Source organism: Halyomorpha halys, unplaced genomic scaffold (genome assembly GCF_000696795.3).
Source record: "Halyomorpha halys isolate HHAL.00 unplaced genomic scaffold, Hhal_1.1 Scaffold487.1, whole genome shotgun sequence".
Classification (NCBI taxonomy): Eukaryota; Metazoa; Arthropoda; class Insecta; order Hemiptera; family Pentatomidae; genus Halyomorpha; species Halyomorpha halys.
This window is the reverse complement of record NW_027111707.1, coordinates 827,225-851,985: the sequence shown is the minus strand read 5'-3', so window position 1 is coordinate 851,985 and position 24,761 is coordinate 827,225. Positions and strand designations below refer to the sequence as shown.

The window sequence follows — 24,761 nt, the reverse complement described above, 5'->3', positions numbered from 1 at the left end:
TATAAACTCAGATATTCCTTATAATGGAACCCTGCTCCAGTAAAAGGAAATACTTCAGGCAAACATGTATGTTTAATATATATATTGTTTTATTTTAATAAATTCATACATTTAAGGGGTTTGGAGGAAAAACAAAAGAAGGGCTCCCGAACCTTCAGGGCTGACATACGGCTACAGTAACAAAAAAATAATTACCTTACATAGCCAAATTCAAATTCAGCCCCAAATACCAAACCCCCTTGGAGTTGGTAGCACAGGGCCTTACTGAGCCACCCCATTAACCCAAAAACTTGAAAAAATAAAATACAAAATAGAGATTATATCTGAATACCTTAGTAGAATTAATCAGCTGATGCCAATGTCTTTCCCTAATGGCAGCATTCTGCAGTTCTCCAACAGCCTTCAGGGAAGTCAACATGTTTTTCACGGTAGCTTCTAATGTAATGTAAGTATCCCAAGTTTTCATTTCCTTGTCAAAAGCTGATAAATAAATTGGTGAAGAACTTATATCACAATTTAAATTATTTTAAAAAAAAATGGTCTAAAAAAGCAATGTAATTATTAACCTCTAATGTCTTTAGCAAATTTCTTGCATTCAATGTCCATGTTTTCCACATCTACTTTTTTCCAAGGAGTTGTTTTCCAATCTTCAATACTAGTTTTTACGATTTGAATGTAATCCCAAAGTTGCTAAAATTTATTATTTTGTATAGTGGTTCATATAAATTATCATAAAAAAAATAAATTAACAGTAAATTTTTAGTTGAAAAGAAACCATCAAAAAATATTTAAAACCTTCAACATGCGGAGCTCTCGCTGACATTGCTTCAAATACTTAAACTCTGGTACATTTAGTTCAAATAATGATGCTGATTCTAGTAATTGATTCATTTCCTTTTCAAACTCAGACATTTTCACATCTTCTTTGTCAAGCAAATAATAAGGATCATCGCAGCTGAATCTATGAGATATGATATACATTAGGCTTAAGTTAGCAAACAGATAACACAATTAATACTATAAGTACCTTAAGAACTGTGATTTCTTGAAATCTTCTCTATATCTGTTTTGCCTTATATCAAACAAAGAAATTTTTTTCCGAATGGAAACAACTTCTGCTGCTTGTAGAGGTGAAACTTGCTGTTTAACATTAGATGCGAGCTTCTTGGTGCTATTCCATTGCTCAGGAAGCTCCTAACACAAAAATTTCATTCAATCGAGAAAAAAAATTTATATTACTCCTAACACAATGCTATATATTAAAACTTGTAACAATAATAAATAGTAGATAATAATACGGCAGATAATGAATCAGTCCTATTTCTATACTTTTGAAAATATTTGCTTAAAACTTGAAGAGGAGACTTATGATAGTTAAATTGAGCAATATTTAAAAAGTGACTTAAATTAGAAAATGGGTTGAAACCGACCTCTTCTATTCTCCGTGGTAGCCTTACTTATCTTGCCTTTAAAACAGACACTTATAACAAGTATGTTGGTTGACATAAAACATGTCACAATCTCAACAAAGCAGAGATCGTAATAAAAAAATATTAGAAGGCAATCCTTTCAGGCAAACCCCTCCCACTTAAACCCGCAGGAAACGACCATTCTATATCACTTTTGAAATATTTGCTTAAAACGGGAAGAGAAGACATAAGATAGGTAAATCAGGCCATATTTAAAAAGCGCCTTAAATTGGCAAACGGCGTGAATAACAATAATGAATCTAGACACAACCTATTATTAACTGAACTGAAAAAAAATATTTTATTCCAGAACATAAGTCACCAAAAAATAAATACGTAATTTAGACTTTATGATGATTTTTCTAGTAAAGTGTTTATAAAACTGTGATATATAAATTACAATAACAATTTTATTTTAGGAATTAGTGTTAGGCTATACGTATTGTTTACATCGATACAAAGATTTGATTATAAAATAGGTTTTTTTTAAAAGAAAGATTTGAGGAGGATTGGAGAATAGAGATGGGAAGAGAATTTCAAAAGGAGGTTGCATGAATGACAAAGGATTTGTTGAAGGAGATGGTTCTATAAGAGGGTATATGTAAGTTAATATGTTGGGATCTAGTAAGTAATCAATGAATAGATAACATAGAGTAAGGAGATCGAGTATGTAGGTAGGTTTTTTAGTTTGAAATAATTGAAAAAGAAAACACCAAGAAGGTAATACTGTCAGAAAATAGGATACAGCCCCTTCCTTCAACTTAGTATACCAACAAGACATGAGAGTACCCAGCAAATATGAAGATAAATCTTATGAAGAAATTTATGAGTATCTTCTGTCTCATCTGAAGCCCTCCATGGACCAAGCAACTGTAATAAAAGTGAGGAAAACAAGAGAGGATATTAGGATGTTTTGAAAAAATAGCAACAAAATATCATTTTGAAACAAACCCTCAAATTCTGTTTAACTTTACCTGTATTACTCTCATTTTAATCCTTCAAAAGTTACTTACATATCTATACCTGTATTGTTTTCTAGTGATTAGATGCTGATTTGGTAAAACTTACTTGCAATAAAACATTAGCTTCTTGAGGAAGTTCCATTTCGTAAGTTTTCAGAAGTTGAATAGTATCCTGTAATGGTCCAAACATGTCATCTGTTGTGGGCAACCTTTCTTTAACTTTCATTAAATATCCCATAACTTTTACAAGACCTGTATAATCACCCTCGGATATTGGCTGCAATAAACCTTCATCAGCTTCTTGAATGAATTTAGAAAGTTCCCATAAACTGGTGAACAAAAAAAATATTTATTATCATGATTTTTTGTTTAAAATATATAAATGCCAGTTTAATTTAATACCTTTCAGTGACATGTTTTAGCAAATATTCTTTGAACATCAGGGACCACTTACTGACGGTATTTAATAAACTGGTTTTAAATGGTTGAACATCTAACTGAAACCATCTATGAAATATTTCGATGATTTTAAGCTTTTCTACGTCTGCATAAATTGATTCAAAATAATCAATCTAAAACAAAAATAGGAATAATAGGTAATCATAATTAATAAAATAATAAATAAATCTAAATCTACTGTAAATTTATTTAAAAGAAATTATAGTCATTACGTAGAGAAGCCCAGATTTTAATTAGTCATATAAAGAGAAACATTGCTTTATATATGTATACAGCCCAGCTATAAATTTTTTACTCACTTGTTGTTTAAACATTTCAATTGTAGGTGTTTGGTGGTTGGGGGTAACATTTAATTCAATTTCTTCTAAAGTAAGTTGCCTTCCATATGTTAAAAAATGCTGCATGTATATCTGTCGATCATCTAACCAAAGATTACTGTAGACTTCAAAATTGGTACAAAAATCCAAAACCTAAAATAGAACATTTAAAAATAAATTTTATAAAAGGAATGATGATATGAAACATAATCAGAATAAAAAAGTGAATACTTTATCATTGAAGTATCTTAAAGCTTATAAATATCAATAATATATAATTTTATATATTCATATAGCCAGTGAAAGAAAAAGTAATGTAACTCACATTTTTGCATTAATGATAGTTAAAGTTATTAGATGAAGCAGTTTTTACTAAATACATTCATCATCATCAGAGTCGTTCTCTCTTCTACCGCCGTGCAGTTTAAGGATCCCACTTATGGTCTGGCCCAAATATTTCTTTCTAGAACTAACTCTCTTCTTCTACTCCAATCCATTCCATGCTTCCTGAATGCCTCCTTTACACAGTCCTCTCAGCAGATGCGAGGCCTTCCTCTGGGTCTTTTCCCTTCCGTGCAGGTCTTGTAAGTCTTCCTGACCCTTCTATCTGGATCCATCCTAAGAAGATGTACAAACCATCTTAGTTAGTGGTCTCAGCTGGTCTGACGTCGAGATTAGCCTGTATTGTAGCATTCCGTATCCTATTTCTCCGTGTCTTTCTTTCTATTTTTAGCAGATACCTCATTTCTATGACTTATAACTGACTCCTGTGTTTTGAGTTGAGGATCCATGATTTCGAAGAGTAAGACAGGATAGGGTTGATTTATAGTATAATTATCAATTATTATTGATTTATATCTTCCCTGCCGCTCAAATTCATTGGGCCACTTCCTCGTCAATGTAATCACTTTCATTGAGATGAGTTCCTAGATACTAAATACAGAGTAAATGTTAAATTGCAAATTTGTTTACAGCACTTCTACAAAAAGACCTTGTTTTCCAAAACAATTGACTTACTCAACAATTCTTAGGGTTTCTCCAATTTATCCATTTTCAACTAAAGTAACAATTCATTAAATGAAATGATGGTCATTTATATTTTTCAAAAATTGTAGAAAAATTTTTACTTGATGAGCCTACTCAACTGATGTAGAAACACTCTTGATGAGTGATATACTTATCCCAAGTTATACAATCCACGATTTATGGTTGGGTTTTTATGTTAACTAGGAATTATGCATGATGCTGACTCGAAACCAAATGAAATTGATTAGTTTCATTTTAGTTTATCTTAACTATACAAAATTTGAAATGGATTAAATAACTTTTAATTTCTGCTATTTTGTTTGTTACAATACTTTAGACGAGTGGTGGCCAATCCACATGATCTAGTAGGCCATTGTTTTAATGCATTACAACTTCAGTTGCCACAAAATTATATAATAGGAAGAGGAGACTTTAAGATACTTAAATCAAGCAATATTTAAAATGTGCTCTGAAATTAGAGAATGGTGTGGAACCCGCCACTCCCCCCTTCCAATGTAGCCTTACTTTTCTTATCTTTCGAACGGACACTTATAGCAAGAATGTTGGTCCATGTACAACATGTCAGAATCTCAGAAGAGAACATAACACACAAAAAAGGGCTGTGATCTTCCCGACCGGACCTGCGAGCAATGGTCCTATATCACTTTTGAAATATTTGTTAAAAATGGGAAAAGGAGACTTTAAGATAGTTAAATTATTAAATCGAGTAATATTTAAAAAGCATCTGAAACTAGAAAATGTTGTGAATACTCAATAGTGAAAAATAAATTATATATTTATGAAGAACTATAACTCTTATTTTTGTTTGTATACCAACCAGTAGAGATGGACAAAAATTAGCTATAGTTGAAACTAACAGCTGTAATTGCCATGGATACCAACCTTATTCATGAATGAACCATTGATAAATAAATATCATATCCATGACAATTTTAGTTTTATTTTCAGTTTTTTCCAACACTGCCACCCAGCATGGGCATTTTGTCCACTTTTTTATTTGGTCCAATCCACTGGAAAAATGGACATAATTAGAGAAAACGGACGAAATGGACAACATTACTAGTCTCTAAGTACTTGTATAGATGATGACCGACCATGAGCGTTCTCAGAGGAAGATATGGGAAACACGGCACTATAACTTTTCTTATTATGTCTATATTTACTTGTGAGTATGATTTTTGTCTCTTTTCTTTATCAAGTTGTTATTTGTTGATCTTGAAGTTGTTTTTGTCTTATATATCAATAGTTTTTATTAATCAAACAATAGCAATTTGGGAATTGCCTCTTACAGAAGAAAATGCAATCAAGTACTTTGAAATTTTGACTCTAATCTCACATGCTGAATCTTAGAGTAAAAGAGAAAGGAGACATTGAAGACATGGATCATAAACTTTATGTAGCAGCGTAGGCAACTGATAATGGACTCCTTGCCTACCAGCAGAATTGATTTGATTTTTTTCATTATGGACGATTTAATCTGTCCCAGAAAGAATTAATGAATATTAATTATTCAAAGAAAATGAAATAAATAAATAAATCTAAATATCAACATTTTGTCATCTCTGTAACATATTTTTTAATTCGGAGTCTAGGCGTTCACGGCACAGAGCCCACTTGGCAGTAAGATTTCAAGCTAACAGGTTCATTTTATGTTTTGTTCTCTTTTTTTCCCCCTATCTTTATTTTAACCCCCTCCCCTCTCCTCCTTTTCTATTCTTTTCTTAATTTTCCTTACCCACATTATTAGTTATGTTCACCAAATATTATTATTGTTGTTTTCATTTTTTGTTTTTTATTCATTTCTTTTGTTAAACTTAACTTATATTTTGCTTCTTTACCTAATATTATGGTTATATTTCTCATTTGTTACATATCTTTTCTTTCCATAATTTTAATTTTTAAATTATTAATAAACTAAAATATTCATATTTCTTTGCATTACATAACTTTAAATTTTTATTTTATTTCCTTAATTATGTTATTTTACCTACTTTTTTTCAATTACCTATGTATACATTGTATAAAATGCATCAGAAAAGAATCCTTGACAGCAACCAGAATATGAAGAATGGATAAATCTTTTTTTTTTATTTATATATTGAAATTCACAATTGTATTTACATAATAATATGTCTATTAAATTTGAAGTAAAATCATAATGGTATGATATAGGTATGTAGAGAAACCACCCATAGGTAGCACTCTAATAATAATTTTACATTAAAAGGTCTCGAGCCCATCTTCTTTTCAGGTGCCTAAAAGGATTCTCAGAAATGGAAGAGGAAGCAATGTTAGAAACTAGTAGGTTTGGGAGGTTAGGAAGTTTACAATTGAAGAATTGATATCCAGTTCTGACTAGATCAGTTATATATGGATTATTAAGATCTTTATGGATGATTTTTTTTGTGACAAAGTAAGGAGCACTGAGGATTTAGGATTGTAAGGATTGGATAAAAGAGGAAGTCGATGGATAAGTAGAGCCCAAAGCTCAACTCCATATGTTCAGGAAGTCCTTATAGTCATGTAGATTAGTCTTTTGTAATGGATCGGAAGTTTAGACCGTTTGTCTAGTAAGTGCTGTAAAAGTCGGCACCTACGTGCAGTTTCCTGTCTTTTCAGTCTTGTGTGAGGATTCCAAGCTAGTCGTTTGTCCAGATGTAGTCCAAGGTAGTGAATCTGTTTGATAGGATTAAGAGCAACATTATTAAAGGATACTTTAGGGCAGTTAGTAGGTTTACAAGGAAGGGTAAAGGTGATTTGATAGGATTTATTTTAATCCTCAAACTTCGAAACCATTCTTTGGAGGTGATATGGAATTGGAGTGTTTCGGATGCAATAAAAGGGTTATCGTTAACTGTGAGCACACATGTGTCATTGACATACAAGGTGAGGATAGTGTTAGGATTGGTTGTGATGTCAGCTGTATAGTCTGTGTAGTGGATGGATTCGAGGATACTACCTTGAGAGACACCAGCAGACTGAGAGAAGAGGGATGAACAGGAATCATTGTGGTTTACTTTGAATAATCCTTCTGTGAGAAAGGAACATATAATGAGAAAGTATTTGGGAGATAGGAATTTATGGAGATAAATCTCAAATAGGTATTTCCATTCTTAAGGCAGGTTTTCTTTACTTTCAGGCTTATCTTGTGATAATTAGTGCCTAGAAAATATTATTAAGGAACTGACTAGAGTATTAATCATAATATAGAGTTAGAGAAATATCTTTACTTACTTCTTCAACAACATCATTAACTGCTTGAATTATTTCATTTTTCATATATTCCACATCTTCATGGCCTTCAATATCTTTCTAAATAAATTGAAAAATTTATTTATAATGATAGATATATACATATAATAAAATAAACAACATTTTCACCAGACATGTAAATATTAAACCAGAATAAAATATACATTAATGTATAAATATGAAAAACAACATTTTAGCAATTTTGGTAACATGTAAAGCGGTGCTCAACAGGTGCATATCCCATTGATACAAATAAGCATTAATCAGATGAAGGCAAGTCTGATGAGTAAGCAACATATAAAATTATTTCCCAATAAATGGCTCAATTATTTTCTTGATAATGTACCATCACAGCTTGTGATTGTTCATTATCATGAAACGACACTACTTTGTGTAGCCTTTTTTTTGTTTTTGATATTCTGGTAATTTTTCATGTAATGTTTGATTTAAACTGATTACTTTTTTGTTGATTGAGTTTAGTATTAATGGTTTCACAAGGTTAAGCAGCTCATAATAGATCGCACCCTTCTGATCTCACCTAACACAAACTATTGTCTTCTATCCACAGTAAATCAGCAGGCAATTCATGCTTAGATAGTTAATAGATAACCTGAAGTTACCCATCAACTATTACGCTTAGGATTTCTGTAATATATCCATTTTTGAATTTTTTAAATCCCTCAAAGCATAGAAATTAACCAAGAGTAAGTAACTCCAATGTAAACTTCAACAAATATTTTCTGTGATTCTCCAGTAATTTTCTCCAAATTGTAAGAGAAAGTCAATTCTGTTTACAAATCATAGACAGAATTCTTTCTAGGAACAAAATTTGATATGCTTGGTATTAAATACTATACTGTTGTATAAAACGTGTATTGTTATTAAGTTTAAAATCGTTTTCAGATATTAAAACACGAAAAACGCACAAATGATGCAGTTTATCAGTAATTACATAGACAGTTAGCACCATCTCTGGGTGAATTCTGGTTTTATCTTTACAGACCTAGTATTAAAAAAAAAATATGTATACTCATATTAAAGCATATCTTACTAAATAATGGGGCTGATCACAGTCTGAAATTCTATCAATTAATTTGGCCATGTTCACAATGTCTTCTAGAATCTCTATAATCATATTTGAAAAACAACCATCCATGGTATTGTCGAGAGGTGGTTCACAATACAGTGCCATATCCTCTTCATTTAGGGTTAGCTGTACACTCAGCAAAGGTTGTAAATTATTTGTTGTATCCATATGCTCAGTAAGATAAGCTAGGCTGAAACAAAGATTTTTGTAACAATCTTTGGAGTAAGAATTTATTTTCAAATGAGAATTAAACAACTCATAAATCATATCTGCCAACAAATTATAACATAAATTTTGATGAAATGATTGACAAGTAGTTAACAAAGCAATTAAATACTGATACAGAATTTACAGAATCGTGAAATAAAAGTTACACCTTACCTGCAACCAACTGTTGTCAATAATGCATTGTATACAATATTATCGACATAATCAACATAATTTTTCCAAGGTTTGTTTGTTACTTTGTCTTCCATTCCAAACAATTTTTTGTTTTCTGTAAGTAAGCCATGGATCTGCATACCTACCTCTTTAATTTCACTGTAACTGAATTGGAAAATAAAATGATTTTATTATTTAGAAAATTAATGATATAACAGTACATATAAAAGTATTATATCTGATAAACTGAAGGTGCAAAAACTGTACTTGTAAGTAATAAGGTATATTTAAATGAGAAGATGGGTGGGAGTGTGGCCAATGATGAACACCAATAAGTAAAAACTTATTTATTAGTGCCAACATTTCGGCCAGAATTTCAAGCCTTCATCAGAGCTAAGAACAAAAAATAAGATAACAATTATAATGAATAAAAGGAATTACAGAATGGTTAGAAAATAACTAACATTATAAATACAATATAGTGTTGAAAGACATGTATAGTCTGAGTATTCTAAGAAGATAAAGGCTATATATGAAAAGTAATATTAAAATTTCTTTTTTCCTTCTCCTTCTCTACTTTTTTCTTATTACTTCTTCCTTACTTATTTCCTTTTACTTACATGACCTCACATTGTGAGGGAGTAAGAAAAGCAGTTGAGAGGTGATGTTATTAAGTTAAGTTCACCACGTATTATTATTGCTATATTTACTAATTACTCCTTTTGTCTTATATAACTTTATATTTTCTTTCTTTCATTCTAGTATTTTATTAAAATATCTCATTAATTACAAATATTTTCTACCTCATTTTTATTTTTTTTTCCATAACTTTAATCTTAAATTATTATTATTATTTCAGGACACGAAATTCTGGATCGGGCGGCTCCCTTAATGTAGGCATTACTAGCGCCCCATGTGGCCAACAGCTAAAGCTTACCTCCTCTACCCCACTCTGTGGAAAGAAGAAGAAACTTGTGGATGAGAGAGCCATTTTCTTTTTCACAACTAGTTTTTTTTTTTCTCACTCTTATTCAGTGCAAAAACCATGAGTGAGTAGAAACATTCTGGAGTACTTGTATAACCTTAAATATATAAACTTGTATAACTTTATATTTTATTTCTTTAATCCTGTAATTAAACTATGTCGACTCTAAGCCAAAAAATCCACCCTAAAGACATGGTCTGTGTGGATGGCAAATCGTTTTCGAAAGTAGACAGTTTCAAATACTTCAGCTCCTACAATAACATCAATAAATGATTAACAGAATGAGATAGATCAGAGTATAACAACCGCGAACACAGAATTCTTCTCTCTGTCAAGAATACTGAAATTCCGAAATATCTCTAAAAATCGTAAACTAAGGATGTACAATGCCATTGTTCCGTTCAAACAGAAGATTTGAAACAACCACAATCATATGGCTAATAGTAACACTAGCGTCCCATGTGGCCGAGAAAACAAAAGCACTCACACTGACACTCGCTAGCGAGCCTTGGCCAGAGGCACCCTTTTATTTCTCTTCACCTATCTTCTACCAGAAAAATGAGTGTGTAGAGACAACTTTGAGTGCCTCCTGGAACAGATGAAAAAATGGAGGAGGAAGGAAATCAAGAAAGAAAGTGAGGATAACTGAGCTATGGACTAAGTCCACCTATCAATACAATTCAACCATCATCATCAGCATCATTAAATCATAGACCCATTATTTAAAATTAACTAACTGTAATTTATGCAATAGATTTTAATTCAGGTTATTATGTTTTATTAATCCCTATTTTATACGGTCCACTACAACCAAACCAGCAATTCAAAAGTGAAGGAGTGGCATTAGGTTGAAGGCACACTTCATACAGCAATGTTAAAGCCCGCTCTGATATATGGCTGAGAGACCTGGGCTCTAAAAGGTACCCTAGAAAGCAGAATCAAGAGATTTGAACGGAAAGTCCTCCGTACAATTACAGGAGCGATCTGGAATCAGAGCCTTAATACATGGAGGAGAAGAGCTAACAGTAACGTCTAGCAGAGACTGATTTGTCAATATCTCATAAAATGAAGTCAAGGAAGTTAAGATGGGCGGGACATGTGGCTCGAAGCAATCCATCAGGACAATGAATGAACAATGAACAATGAATGCCAGTATAGTAGGCAAGGGACCATGAGGGAGGCCAAAAACCAAATGGATAGTCAGAATCAACAAAGATGTGAAAGAGCTACATGCAGCAAACTGGAAAGCAGTAGCCCAAGATAGGCAGGTGTAGAGAAGGCTGAATCGGAAGGCCAAAGATCTACAAGGTCTGTAGAGCCAGCAGAAAAAAAAAAAATCCTGTTATTTTACTAAAATATTTAATTACCTAAATATATATTTTATTTCTCACTTTTTCATCATTTTATTTTAAATAATGTTTATTTTGTACAAATATTTACTAACTACATTTTTATATTTATTTTATTATTTCTTTACTGATAAGTATAAAGGATTTAAGTCCATATTCTTGATTTTTCTGGAGACAAAAATAAAGTTTAAAAAATTTGGAATAAAAACTTATCCGTTCAATACAGTTCTAACTAGGATATTACCATAATATACAACTTAAATCCTTTATACCAACCCATAGAGAATTTTTTTCGGAGTCAGACTAAGATCAACATTTTTTGGACTTAAATTCTTTATACTTGTCAGTACAGATTTGTTCTATCCTCTAACTTAATTTGTTTTTAAATTTATTTATTGATACTTAAAACTGTCTTAAGCATATATAATAAGTAATGTGATGTGAGTTATATTAGAATGGCATGATACAGACATGTGAAGAATCTACCCATTGGTAGAACTTCAAACTTAATTTTAATGTTGTTACTTTTCCCATACAGCCTTTATCTACTTATAATACTTAGACTATAAATGATTTTTTTTTTTTTCGGTTGGCTCTATAGACCTTGTAGATCTTTGGCTGCACAAACCAGCTTCTCCACACCAGCCTGTCTTGGGTAACTGCTTTCCAGTTTGCTGCATGCAGGTCTTTCGCATCTTTGTCGATTCAACACACACTATTTATATATCTATAATGTTATTTTTTTCTAATCATTCTGTAATTCCTTTTGTTCACTATGGTTGTTATCTTGTTTTTCATTCTTGGTCCTGATGAAGGCTTGAAATTCTTTCTGAAACGTTGGCACTAATAAATAAGTTTTTACTTATTTGGGTTCATCACTGAATGCACCCCCAGCCATCTTCTCCTCATTCATATATATCCAGAATTAACTATTAACTCATCATAATAAAATATATAATCTAAATCCTTTATAACAGAAAATAAAAAATGTTTATGTATCAAATACCGTTTTTGTATCCTATCAGATTTGTCCTCAATGGAAAGCAATGAACTGGGACCATCTGTTCGCATAAAAAGAGGTGATTTAGCCCAGGGCTCCAGCAATGAACGCATCGATACAACATTTGCCTGTGTTTTACTTAGCGGCTCTTGTACAGCTTCGACTAGTTTATGTAATTTTGCAATATAATCCAGAAGATCTAGAAAAAATTCAGAAATATATACACTTCCTACAACTTTTGGTAGCTTCGACTTTTTAAATATTATATACCATTCGACTTCCAGTTCATATCATTTTCTCCTTCACGTATCAACTCATCAATCTGTTCAATTTTATCTTGAATTAATTCAAATTCAACAATTCTGCTATCTCGCCTCATTTTATTATACCTAAATCAAAGAAACATATGATTCCCAATTTCAAATTTTATATAAGAACTAAAAAAAAAATGACTGACCACTGAGTAATTATATTTAATTGCACAGTATATTCTCTATATTGATCTCTTTTCTCATATAGTTCTAAAGCTAACTGAGGGATATTTGTTATATTTCTCAGTTGAAGATAATGGACCTCACGCAAAGCTGCATATAGCTAAAATCATAATCATGTAATAAAAATTATAATGAAAAAGTTAAAAATATACACCATAAAGTATTAAATTAAGAATTTAATGATTTACCTGAGGATGAAAATTGAGAAGAATATGAGTTTTTGCCATATTTCTACTGATAATAGATCTCCGTAGATTAAGCTCAATTTGCTCGTCTACTTTACTGCTCCAATCATTAAACAGATCTTCTTCTAATTTCTTAAATCTTATTAGTAAACCTTCATATTTTCTGTATAAAATATTTGCTTTATCACTGCTGGTGATTCTATATGAAAAATTGAGGTAAACATTAATTACACTTAAAATCACAACACTTATTTTCTTATTTTTGTAGGAAAATTGTCCGGGTGATGATCGAGAATGTTACAAAAATAGTAAAGAACTTTACTGGCTTCATCAGGGCTAAAAGAGAAAAAGATATGAGCATTTTAAAATATGGCAAACAATTAGAATGTAAAGAAAATATATATTAATAATAATATATAAAAGGAAAATGGTCCTAGTTTGGTCAAAAGAACTCAAATAGTAATTAAATTATTGACTATGAGCCAACGTTAGGGACGTGATGGCCGTGCGGGTTGGTGAGCAGGTCTCTGTGCGCTCGGTTCAGAACGTTGTGGGTTCAATCCCCATCGAGCTGTGGCTATATAGGATTTAAAATATGTTCAAACTGATATAGAACTGAACAAAATAAATTAAAGAAAATAAAATAATGTGTGCAGTGAAAGGCATAAATAAACAAGCATTACAAAAGGTATATTAGGCAATTAATGAAAATGGAAATAATAACAAATGTAATAAAAAAGAAATATAACAATTCAGTACACACTAAGAGACAGAAAACAACAATAAAAAAAAGTCAAGAAAAAAGAAAGTTAAATTTCACATATTTTTAATCATATTTAGTCACATTGTAGTTTATTCTTATTTCATGTTATCTACTCTCTTACTTTGTTACATTATTTTAGTTGTTTTTATCATTTTTAGCCTTTGTAACCTTGTAAAGTACTAATAAATTGTTTAATTACTATTTTAGTTCTTTTGACAGCACTTGAACCATACTCCTTTTATATATTATACACAGTCAATCAGGGATCTTCCAATAAATAATAATATAATTATTAATATACATTCTATTCATTTATATTTATATTCTTTTATTTTAATGTATCCTACATTTTACATAATTTGTTTACACAGTATATATTTACATTTGTATTGTTTTACCATATTTTACAGAGTTTGAATCTCGTTATTTAGCTCTGATGAGGTCCTGGAAAGTAGGGCGAAATGTTGGTTAATAATAGATAGTTCATTTACCATTTTTATACCTTTCTTGACCACTATCTAGGTCATCTTCCAACAATCTGTTACATAAGGTCAACTACTTATCTTCCAATGAGATTGCTTATAAAATTTAGTTTATTAAAATAAAATAGGAAATTTAAGAATAGTAATTAAAATAATTCATTACGGTAGATAAGGAGCATATGAGGAGCTTCTTTTTAACTTTATAACAAATAAGGTTACTGTTTAAATGAAGTAATAAGAAAGTATAGTTTGTAAAGTATAATAATTAAATAAATAACATTAATTTTTTAGTACAGTCAATAATACAAGAACAAAATGTTGATGGAATAGTTACAACATAGATTCATTTCAGTTTTATCAAAGGTAAACATTTTTTCTAAATTAATTTGACCAAACTTGTTAGCTGGATACTGCTATGGAAACCTAACTCAATTAAAATAGAAACTATCAAGCAATAGAATTTGAAAATCAAAGTTAACAAGAACAAACATAAAAAACTGATCCTCGGAAACATCAGAGAAGAAAGTACCATATTATGAGGTCCAATATATTCCATGACAGTTTGCACATATACATGATTAGACTGTTGAGAAAAGTTTTGTACTTCAAATTTTCAATGTACCCTTAAACCTTAAAGTGAGCTAAAATTTGGATGACTTAAGAAAGAACCAGCTAAAACCTAAAAATATCAATTTTTCATATCAAATAAATACAATTTTAGACAAAAGAGTAAAGCACAAAATCCTCAACTATAATAATCATGATGATAATGGATTGAAGACTATATTTAATGTAATTTCTTAAATGATATCTATAATTAGTTGTTTCCAATGGATTATACTTTAAAATAAATATACCTAATTAAATATTAATGTAAAATAATTTGATTATGTGCCAGGTTAAATACCAAGAATATAGTTTGAGTTGAAAGAAACAACAGAGCTGATGACAACAGTGTTGCCACAACAGGTAAACCAATGTCTACAATGGGAATTTATAAAATTATACGATAAAATAATAAAATCGAATTATCCTCACCTCAAATTGGGGGAAAACCAATATTTTCCATCAAACAAATTTAAAAAAAACAACAGAACTTCCAGTCTGAAATAGAGGGCTACTGACAAAAAGTGGACATTATTAGTAAGTTTTTGATATTTGAAATTTTGAGTTTTGGTATTTAGTATTTTACATTAAATCATCTCATTAAATGTAGATAAAGTATGTTGAGAATTAAGTATTCAGAATTTTACGATGGATTTTGGACTGTGAGGATTGGATACGAGAGGAATTCGAAGATTTAGTGGAACCTAAAGCTCAAATAGTCATGTAAATGGGTAAACAAGTAACTAGAAAGTGTAACAATAGTCAGAATCAATTTATTGGGATTTATTTTAATCCTCCAGTTTTGATATCATTCTTCCAGAACACGTGTCATCGGCATACGTTTGTAGACTTAAAACAAAATTTTCAAATTTAAAGAAAAATAAACAAAAGATATTACAACCCTTAAGAGGATGCAGTCTTTTCAATACCAGAACATTCTTTTGACAGATTTTAACTTTTATATAAAAAAACAAATATTACATGAAGAGTTTTTTATTTTGGAATTCAATATAAATAAATTGAATAATTGACTAATATCCATTGAGTCTTTCCTGAGCTTCGTAAGGATACTATCGCGGGGTCATTCCCATGACACATTGGCTTTCTTTGAGGATGAGTTCTAACTGGACAGGCATAGTGCAACGGGGTGACGGGGATGGACTCTTGACTGGAATAAGAAAATTCAAATAGGGAGCTAAATAATTAATAACAAATATCAACTTTGTTCTTACTAAGAATACAACAGTTTAACAAATGATAACGAAGACGCGTACAAATGAAAGCCATCGGAAGAGATCGGACTGTCTCGGCTTTTTCTGATTCTCTGTTCTACGTCATAAAAATATTGAATATTAAACTAATAATTACACAGGTCTACAACCAAAACTTTGGCTGATATTCATGTATTTTTGGTGCGCTGAAAAAAAAAAATGAATTCCATTTTCTTCCAGAACGTAGAGATTTTTCACAAATCTCATGTAAAAAATACCTTTTTTGTAGTGAAAAATGACTAACATCAGATTTCACTAGGTTTATTTGAATTTGAGATATATGATAATGTATTTATGGTTATTGTAATACTTTTCAGACACTTATCATTACTTTACTTTGCACTATACATTACAACCTTGCAAATGTATATTTTGTTGTAATAACCTGAAAGAAACTGCGTATTTAAATGATACTAAAACATTTGAATTTGGTCAAAATATGTCATCATCATTATCATTTTATCTCCTTAGCCGCTTCCGCTGTGTGGGGTTACGATTTGTTGAGTCTGGACTAGATGACTCGTTCTTGGATCAACTCTCTTCTATTGCAGTCCGTATCCCGCCTCCTTAACACTCTCCTCCCAGGAAATAGGCGGTTTTCCTCTTGGCCTTCTTCCCTCCACTCGAGTCTCATACGTCTTCCTGACAGTTCTTTTCTGTCCATCCTAAAGAGGAGTCCGAACCACTTTAGCTTGTGCTCCTCTAGGATGCTTCATGTTCGGAGGCTAGTCCGTGTCAAAATATGTATGAATAAGATTGGTAAAGGTTTCAAGTTTATATGGAAAAATCTGCAAATAAATTTATTTTCTCTGGCAAGTATAAAAAATATTTTAGAGAGAAATTTGTATATAAGGGTTTCATTTCCTTAATTTAGAAGCTATAAAATATTTTCATGATTTTTGTAGTACAAAAGTAAAATTAAATACAAATCACACCAAAGTAAATACAAAACACACCAAAGATTTATGATAAATGTTGCCGCCAAACAAAAAACATAAGAATCAGCCAAAATCATCAAACCTCTTTTTGTTGACTTGTGGAACTTTCGGTAAAAAATACAGACGATAGTATAAGTTATTTATATAGTATATATAAAAATCTAGCATAACATACCTATGATCCAGTGCTTTAAATTTGGTGACAGAATATGTCATCCTTTCTCTCAGCATTTCAACCCAATGTAAAGCTCCAGAAGTTGGAGGCACATGAATGTCTGTTTCTATTTTTTGACCAGCCCGGTATCTCAAAATTTGTTCATTAAAGATTTCCTGAAATCAGTAATCGTAAAGTATCTGCTCTAACTAAATTACTAAAAATCTGCTCTATACACATTACTTCAAAACACATTTTTATTTATATATATATAAAAATAGTTTTAGGTATATAGTCTCTGTGGAACAATTAGCAACATTTTTCTTGTTAAAGGTATGTTTTATAACTGGTAAATATCTTAACTCATCACAAAGCACTCTGAATTAAAATTTCTCACGAGCTTATATCAAATATTAACAAAATACTTTCAATGTAAAGTTAATTTGTAAGAGATGGTCAGGGCTACGGTCCAGAAGGAAGAAGAAATAATAATAACTTTATTTTATGCTAACGTTTCGATCTACGCAGTAGGTCTTCATCAGAGCTGTTAGGGGGGGGGAGTGTAAACAGGATGGTCTCTGTTTATATTCTTTTGAGGGGTCTCTACTTACACTCACACCTAACAGCCCTGATGAAGAGTTACAACGAAGATCGACACGTCGGCAGAAAATAAATAGTTATTTCTATTTTTTCTTCCTTCTTGACCGCAGCTCTGACCATCTTGGAAAATATATAATGCTTAATGCACTGTAGAAACGGCCATATAGCACAAATCACACTTGAGAATTCAATTCCAACAGTTTAGGCCAAAATAATTATTTGGATTTATTTTCAAACAATATTATCTTGGTTAATATTCAGAGTAGGACTCTGCGTGTTAACTCATTAGTTTGTACTGATATTATGGAGGCTTTTTTGATATAATGATTAGGAGATAATAAAAATTCATCTGAAAAAGTTTGATTTTTTTTTTTAGTTAGCACCTTTCTGAAGAGTCACAGTTTTTTATTTTATCACTATTAATTTTTTTTAAACACCTATAGCTTTAGAATTTGATTACGTTAAGGATGCATTATAACAATGCAAATAAATAAAATAAAATATAACACACTTCAATGTTAATGGAAAAATTAGGAAGTTTCTTTTTTGTTTTGTTTTTTCGGCCAAGACTCCCATTGGAGTCCTATACTGCCTAATCATGGTTGGGGTCAAAGTTCTTCATTTTGTGGGACCGCCACTCAATGAAAAAAGTCCAACGTCTCAGGCCGGATTCGAACCGGCACCACCAATAGACATCAAATTGGTAAGACTGTGTCTTAACCACTGAGCTATGGGCGACCCAAATAATTGTAATAAAAGTTGTATATACGCTAAAAAAAAAAAAAAACTTCAAAAGATATAGTCATGCAAAGTTTCTAACCTAAATTGAAAAAAATATCGACTTTAAGGGGGTGTAATAACAAACGTTTTCCTTTTTTTTTTGAAAGGTTATTAAAATAAATTCAAGAAATTAACTTAATTAAATATCAAACCCTTCAGTATCGAAACACAATTGGTATTCTCAATTAAAAAGGCTACTGGATACTATTGAAGGGGGGGGATTTGATTTTCGATAACAATCCGGCCCGGCTAAAAGCTAATAACATTAGAATTCTGAATAAATACAAATTTTACCTTCAGTAAAACGATAAGAAACTTCCACAGTTTTCTGATTTTAGAGAGCATTTAAATCTTTATCGTGATTATGGCCAAGTATATTTATACACAACAGCGAGTTTTATATACACCAGATTGTTGATAGAGATATATCATGAGGAAGATACAATCTATCTCACAAATGTATCTTGAAGATGAGACTATCAAAATTAATTCTCTACAAGAGTGTAAAAAATGCAATAGAAAAAATAATGATATAATATCCTTAATTGCTTTAATGCCCAATATATAATATTTTGAGGGAAAGAATTTTCCAAGCAATGGGAAATCGTATCCGTATTGGATTGATTTATTCAAACCACAAACAATAGATGTTATGAGGACGTTGTATTATTTCATTTCTAGTGTTTGAAATAATAGAAACTTGGTCAGGTAGTTTGATACATTATTTTTTATTAATTTTTAAAATAATAATTTAATGAAAATGAAAATCTGTACCACTAGCACCAATGAAGGTCTTAGTAATTTGTATGGAAGTACTGTTTCTTGAACAACAGTTGTGCAAGGAAGTGACTTATTATCATGCCCAATCCCGAGATATTTCTCCGATTAAGGATACCCAATTTATGAGTTTAGGTAGACCCTTGAGAACTCCCGAATTCATAAGGTTGACTCTTGTCTGCACTAACAGAATAAATAATTAACTGCTAAAACAGTATTCGAACTCGTGTCTTCTGAGTTAGTAGTACAGGGCCTTACCTCTATGCCAATACACTCCCCTCTGAGAAACATATATTGAATTAATACAGTAATTAGATTTAATTAATACACTAATAAATTAATAGGTGTCATAAAATGACTTTGGCTTTGTATTTGTCTAATGTGTTATAGTATTGAATATTATAATACTGCTTTTTATTGTTGTTGATAACTTTAGTTTGTAATTCTATTTTTAATTTTGTTTTTAGCATTTTATATTATTGTAATAGATTGTTAATCAATTGATGATGTTATTATTTATCGATTATTTTTGATAATTTAAATTTCAACGTAAAAATATATAATGCTTGTAATAATAAAAAAATTAACAATGTTTGACATGCATTTGGAGATTAGCTCTATTTTTTTGTTTTGGTTATTCTCTAAAAAATAATAAAATATATATTCAAAATAACTAAATAGCATTGTAAAGTAATAAGTATTTTGATTAAAGTGAAAATGTCAAATAGCTTTTTGTTAGAGTAAAATTTTTTTTTTTTTCACTATACTACTACTTTTTATTTATTGATAGATATTACAATCTGCCACACAGTTGTGGGCAATAGGTAATAGTGATGAATGATCTCATACATACTAAAATAAAATAAAATAAATGAATAAAAAAAAAAAATCTTAAAATATATACAAACAGAAGAATAAACAAAATGAACATAATCAAACTATCTGTATGAAAAATAAATAAATAAAATGACATAATAATAAAATAATATAGTCTCTAGTCATATTTACACTCTAATATACAATATTTACACAATCGACCTGAGGATCCCTGAGCTCACTCTATCCCCCACGTGCGGGGGTAGAGCAGAGCTCAAAAGATCCCAGCGCATCCCTCTCGCCGCATCACTGGTAGTGAGTCAGTGGAGGCTGAGCAAGTGCGCTAAATGAGTAAAAACTAAAACCTTACTTCGATGCAATCAAGCTCATCAGCAAGCATATATAAAACCTCTCTGAATTTGGCATCGAATTCTTTTATGATCAACGGCCTCTCTAAGAAACTGCTTATTATTTCAATCAACTGAAATTAAAATAAACCAAAAATCATATTAATTTATTTGACTGTTTGAACTCATTAAATAGTGCCGCGATGTTGCGTCGGTCCAAAGCCGAAATGGCGTATCTGGAATTGCTTTGCTTTCTTAGGTTTTGTTGCATTTCAACGTGATTTTATAATCTCTTTGGAATGATAAAAATTCCTGATTAAATATACAAAACAATCAATTGATTGATTTCAAAACTTGATACTACTTTATATCTACAACCACAATGGGATATATGTATGTTTTAATTTTTTCAACAATCCACAATGTCATTCAATCTTTTGATCACTCTCCACAAAAGATTTAGGCGAAAACCAAAGTTCGTTACTATCATCGGTTCAAAAGATATTTTCTAAGCCGCATTATCAGCCTAACCGATAGGAACGCCGTATTTTAATGTTGAGTCCAGTATGCAGGTAAACCTAATAGTAGAAGAGCCCAAGAGGAGAAAAGAGGCAGTTATCTCACCCCAATTTTGGATTACTTTATTGAAAACTATGTGTAATTACTAGTCAAAATTGATGATTCTGCCAAGTATAGGTAGGGGGAATAAAAAATGGCGGCTGTTTCAAAACATTAATTTTCATTCGGAGCTCTATATCTTAAAAACTACCAACAACACTAGAAAATCTAAAAGAATATTATTTAAAGAACAGTAAATTTGCTGAAATATTAGCCGTAATAGAGCTATTTACATCCAATAGTTCTTTTTAAAAATCAATATTTCTTAAAAAGATTAATAGTTAATTAATTTATTTTGAGAAGTCTATATCTCAGGAACTAGGTGACGTATTGTTCTCAATTAGCCCTCAAATTCAAGTTAGTTAAATGTACTATCTATGAAGTAGTTTGTGACCTTACCTTAGATGTTCAGACAATAAGTTTGTTTATGAAAAACTTTATTTCAGAAACCACAGGACGTACAAATGTCTGCCAGCAATCAAATTAAAGCCAGTTAAATTTACTATAAAATAGTTTCTAACGCTTATCTTTGCTAGAGTAGTAGGCTTTATGATATTTGACAAAATAAATTCACAAAATGTTAATTTATAGTTGTTCATAGGAAATGTTTCATTTTTGAACAAATATATCTCTAGACGCATAAGACTCACATATGTCTGCTAGCACTCAAAATAAAGGAAATTTATCTTACAATAAAGTAGTTCATTACACTTATTTTCGTGGGGGTAGTAATTTTTATGATATTCGCATCTAAATATAAATGTGGCAAATATTTGGAATTACAATTGGAAAATTTGTCTAACAACTATAAATCAATTTATTTTAGCAAATTTCATTAAAACTACTACTCCTACGAAGAAAAATGTCATAAACTAATTTATAGCCTATTCAACTAGCCTTAATGTGAGTGCTAATATACATCTTTACGTCAAATGGTTTTTGAGATATAGATTTTTCAAAATAAATTCACTAACTTCTGATCTTTCAGTACGTTTTGTACAACATTTTTATAAAATGTTGGTTTTTAAAAAGTTATATCTCGAGAACTATTGAGCGTTAATAGCTCTATTTGGTTCTAGCTCGATTCTTAGATTTTCTATTGTTCTTGGTAGTTTTAAAGATATAGAGCTCCGAATGAAACATTAATTATTTTTAACGTTTTAAAACAACCATCATTTTTATTCCCCCTACGTATACTTGGCAGACTCATCAATTTTGACTAGTAATTATAGATAGTTTTCAATTAAGTAATCAAAAATTGGGGTGAAATTTGGGCCTTTTTTCTCCTCTTGGACCCTAGTACTGTAAGGGTACACTTCACCTGTGTCTATAAACGATAAATGCATTTATCAAATAGATTAAAGGGTTATTTCAGAAAATAATAATTACTGAAATAATGATTAATCATTAATGAATTCTTTGATGAAATAATGTCCATCAAATCTTATTTGGATTTATTTCTTTTTCATTTTCTTGAATAAGCATTATATTTCTTAAATAATTATCTTATAATTGCTATTTAACTACTTTCGCATTTTTTAAAATGCAATATTTCAGAAAAACACAAAATAATTACCTTCGTGAAATATTGTTTAAATATATGAATAATGAAAATACGCTACATTACAGTGTAATAGTTTACAAGCATAGAATCGCAGTAACTGCAATAACCACTACTAGTTTGTAAAATATTTTACAGTTCCCATCATGACATTATTGTAACACTAGGTTTTAGTACAAGAGCACAAGAGGAGAAAAAAAGGCAGTTATTTCATCCAATTTTTGATTACTTTAGTGAAAACTTTATACAATTACTAGCCAAAATTGATGAGTCTGCCAAGCATAGGTAGGGGGAATAAAAAATGGTGGCTGTTTCAAAACCTTAAAAATAATTAATTTTTTATTCGGAGCTCTATATCTTTAAAATACTAACAACAATAGAAAATCTAAGAGAGTACCATTTAAAGTAGAAGAAATTTGCTAAAACGTAAGTCCTAAGAGAGCTATTTACGTTCTATAATTCTCGAGATATAGCTTTTTAAAAAGCAACATTTCATAAAAATGTATGGGACGTACTGAAAGATCAGTAGTTAGTGAATTTATTTTGAAAAATCTATATCCCAAAAAACATTTGACGTACAGATGTCTATTAGCACTCTAATTAAAGCTAGTTTAATGGTCTATAATGTAGTTCATGACGTTTATTTTCATAAGAGTAGTAGTTTTAATGATATTTGCTAACATAAATTGATTTATCGTTGTTCGGACAAATTTTCATTTGCCAAATGTGCGTCCTTGAGATACATCTTTTCAAGAATCCAACATTTTATACGAACAACTTGTAATTAACATTTTGTAAATTTATTTTGTGAAATATCATAAAAACTACTAATCCTACAAACATAAACATCATCAACTATTTTATAGTAAATTTAACTAGCTTTAATTTGGGTGCAGAAAGAAATCTGCACGTCTAATGGTTTCTGAAATAAAGTTTTTCATAAATCAAACTTAATGTCCGAACAATAAATCAATTTATTTTAGCAAAACTAATATTTCTGCGAAGGTAAAGGTCATAAAGTACTTTATAGTACAATTAAACTAGCTTTAATTTGAGTGCTAATAGACATCTGTACGTTACATAGTTCCGGAGATAATATATTTCTTAAAACAAACTAACTACTAATATTTCAGTACAGTGTTTCCTTTAAAAAAGTTATATCTCGAGAACTATTGGACGTAATAGCTCTATTAGAGCTAATATTTCAGCAAATTTACTCTTCTTTAAATAATGTTCTCTTAGGTTTTCCAGTGTTGTTGTTAGTTTTAAACATATAGAGCTCCGAATGAAAAATTAATGTTTTTTTAAGGCTTTGAAACAGCCGGCATTTTTTATTCCCCCTACCTATACTTGGCAGACTCATCAGTTGTGAGTAGTAATTATACATTGTTTTCATTAAATTAATAAGAAATTGGGGTGAAATAATTGCCTTTTTTTCTTCCCGGCTCTTGTACTATTTGGACCGATAGTCTGCCACGGCAGCAATGGTCATGATGTAAACTATATGATAGTTATCATCATAAAATCTACTAGAACGTCTAAAGTGAACTTAAAATAACTTCTTTTTGTCAAAATTTTAAATTATAAAAAAAAATCTATTGTTGGTACTTCATGCGCTGCCATACCGTTCATCCGGTTGTGATGGCTTTTGTTGTTAAATGTTGAGGAAGGTTATAGACGATTCCGATTTTTTTAGTAAAAAAGTTACTAACAAAATTAAGCATTTCTGGCGCGTAGCTATGAAAGTATGTATTTTTTCATGGTTATTATTTGCCAATCTACTTGTCTCTTCCTCAAGAATAAGGAAAAAATATACTGATTCTATTAAATGATTTTTAAAATCATGTTAAAATGCAGGTTTCAGAAATAATTATTTCCTTAATCCTGAAATAACGTAGTTCCGTGAAATAATCATTTAAAATAAGACTCCGATAAAATTATAAAATAAATTATTTCTAAAATATATAAGTATGTGTATAGTTGACCGTAAAAATTGATATATAGGAAGATGGTCAGGGTTGCGGTCAAAAGTCACTTTTGACCGCAACCCTGACCATTTTC

General features: G+C 30.5%; 2 protein-coding genes across 2 annotated transcripts in view; both read right to left on the bottom strand.

Moving 5' to 3' along the window:
- Dhc93AB (Dynein heavy chain at 93AB) overlaps positions 1-13,079 on the bottom strand; it is an 81,861-nt gene extending 68,782 nt beyond the window's left edge. Inside the window, exons 1-14 of the mRNA XM_014424971.2 lie at positions 12,991-13,079; positions 12,766-12,902; positions 12,579-12,697; positions 12,315-12,507; positions 8,975-9,139; positions 8,558-8,783; positions 7,489-7,566; positions 3,190-3,360; positions 2,834-3,003; positions 2,538-2,760; positions 1,028-1,194; positions 796-961; positions 567-690; positions 332-480 (exon numbers count right to left, since the gene is read on the bottom strand). Of these exons, the coding sequence (XP_014280457.2) occupies positions 332-480; positions 567-690; positions 796-961; positions 1,028-1,194; positions 2,538-2,760; positions 2,834-3,003; positions 3,190-3,360; positions 7,489-7,566; positions 8,558-8,783; positions 8,975-9,139; positions 12,315-12,507; positions 12,579-12,697; positions 12,766-12,902; positions 12,991-13,029 (2,127 nt within the window). The 5' untranslated portion in view covers positions 13,030-13,079. The remainder of the gene's footprint in view (positions 1-331; positions 481-566; positions 691-795; positions 962-1,027; positions 1,195-2,537; positions 2,761-2,833; positions 3,004-3,189; positions 3,361-7,488; positions 7,567-8,557; positions 8,784-8,974; positions 9,140-12,314; positions 12,508-12,578; positions 12,698-12,765; positions 12,903-12,990) is intronic.
- A 2,052-nt stretch (positions 13,080-15,131) lies between these two features.
- The window catches only part of LOC136796309 (dynein beta chain, ciliary-like), a 27,065-nt gene continuing 17,435 nt past the window's right edge, over positions 15,132-24,761 (bottom strand). Inside the window, exons 10-12 of the mRNA XM_067049732.1 lie at positions 20,545-20,655; positions 17,223-17,377; positions 15,132-15,213 (exon numbers count right to left, since the gene is read on the bottom strand). Coding sequence (XP_066905833.1) covers positions 15,132-15,213; positions 17,223-17,377; positions 20,545-20,655 — 348 coding nt within the window. The remainder of the gene's footprint in view (positions 15,214-17,222; positions 17,378-20,544; positions 20,656-24,761) is intronic.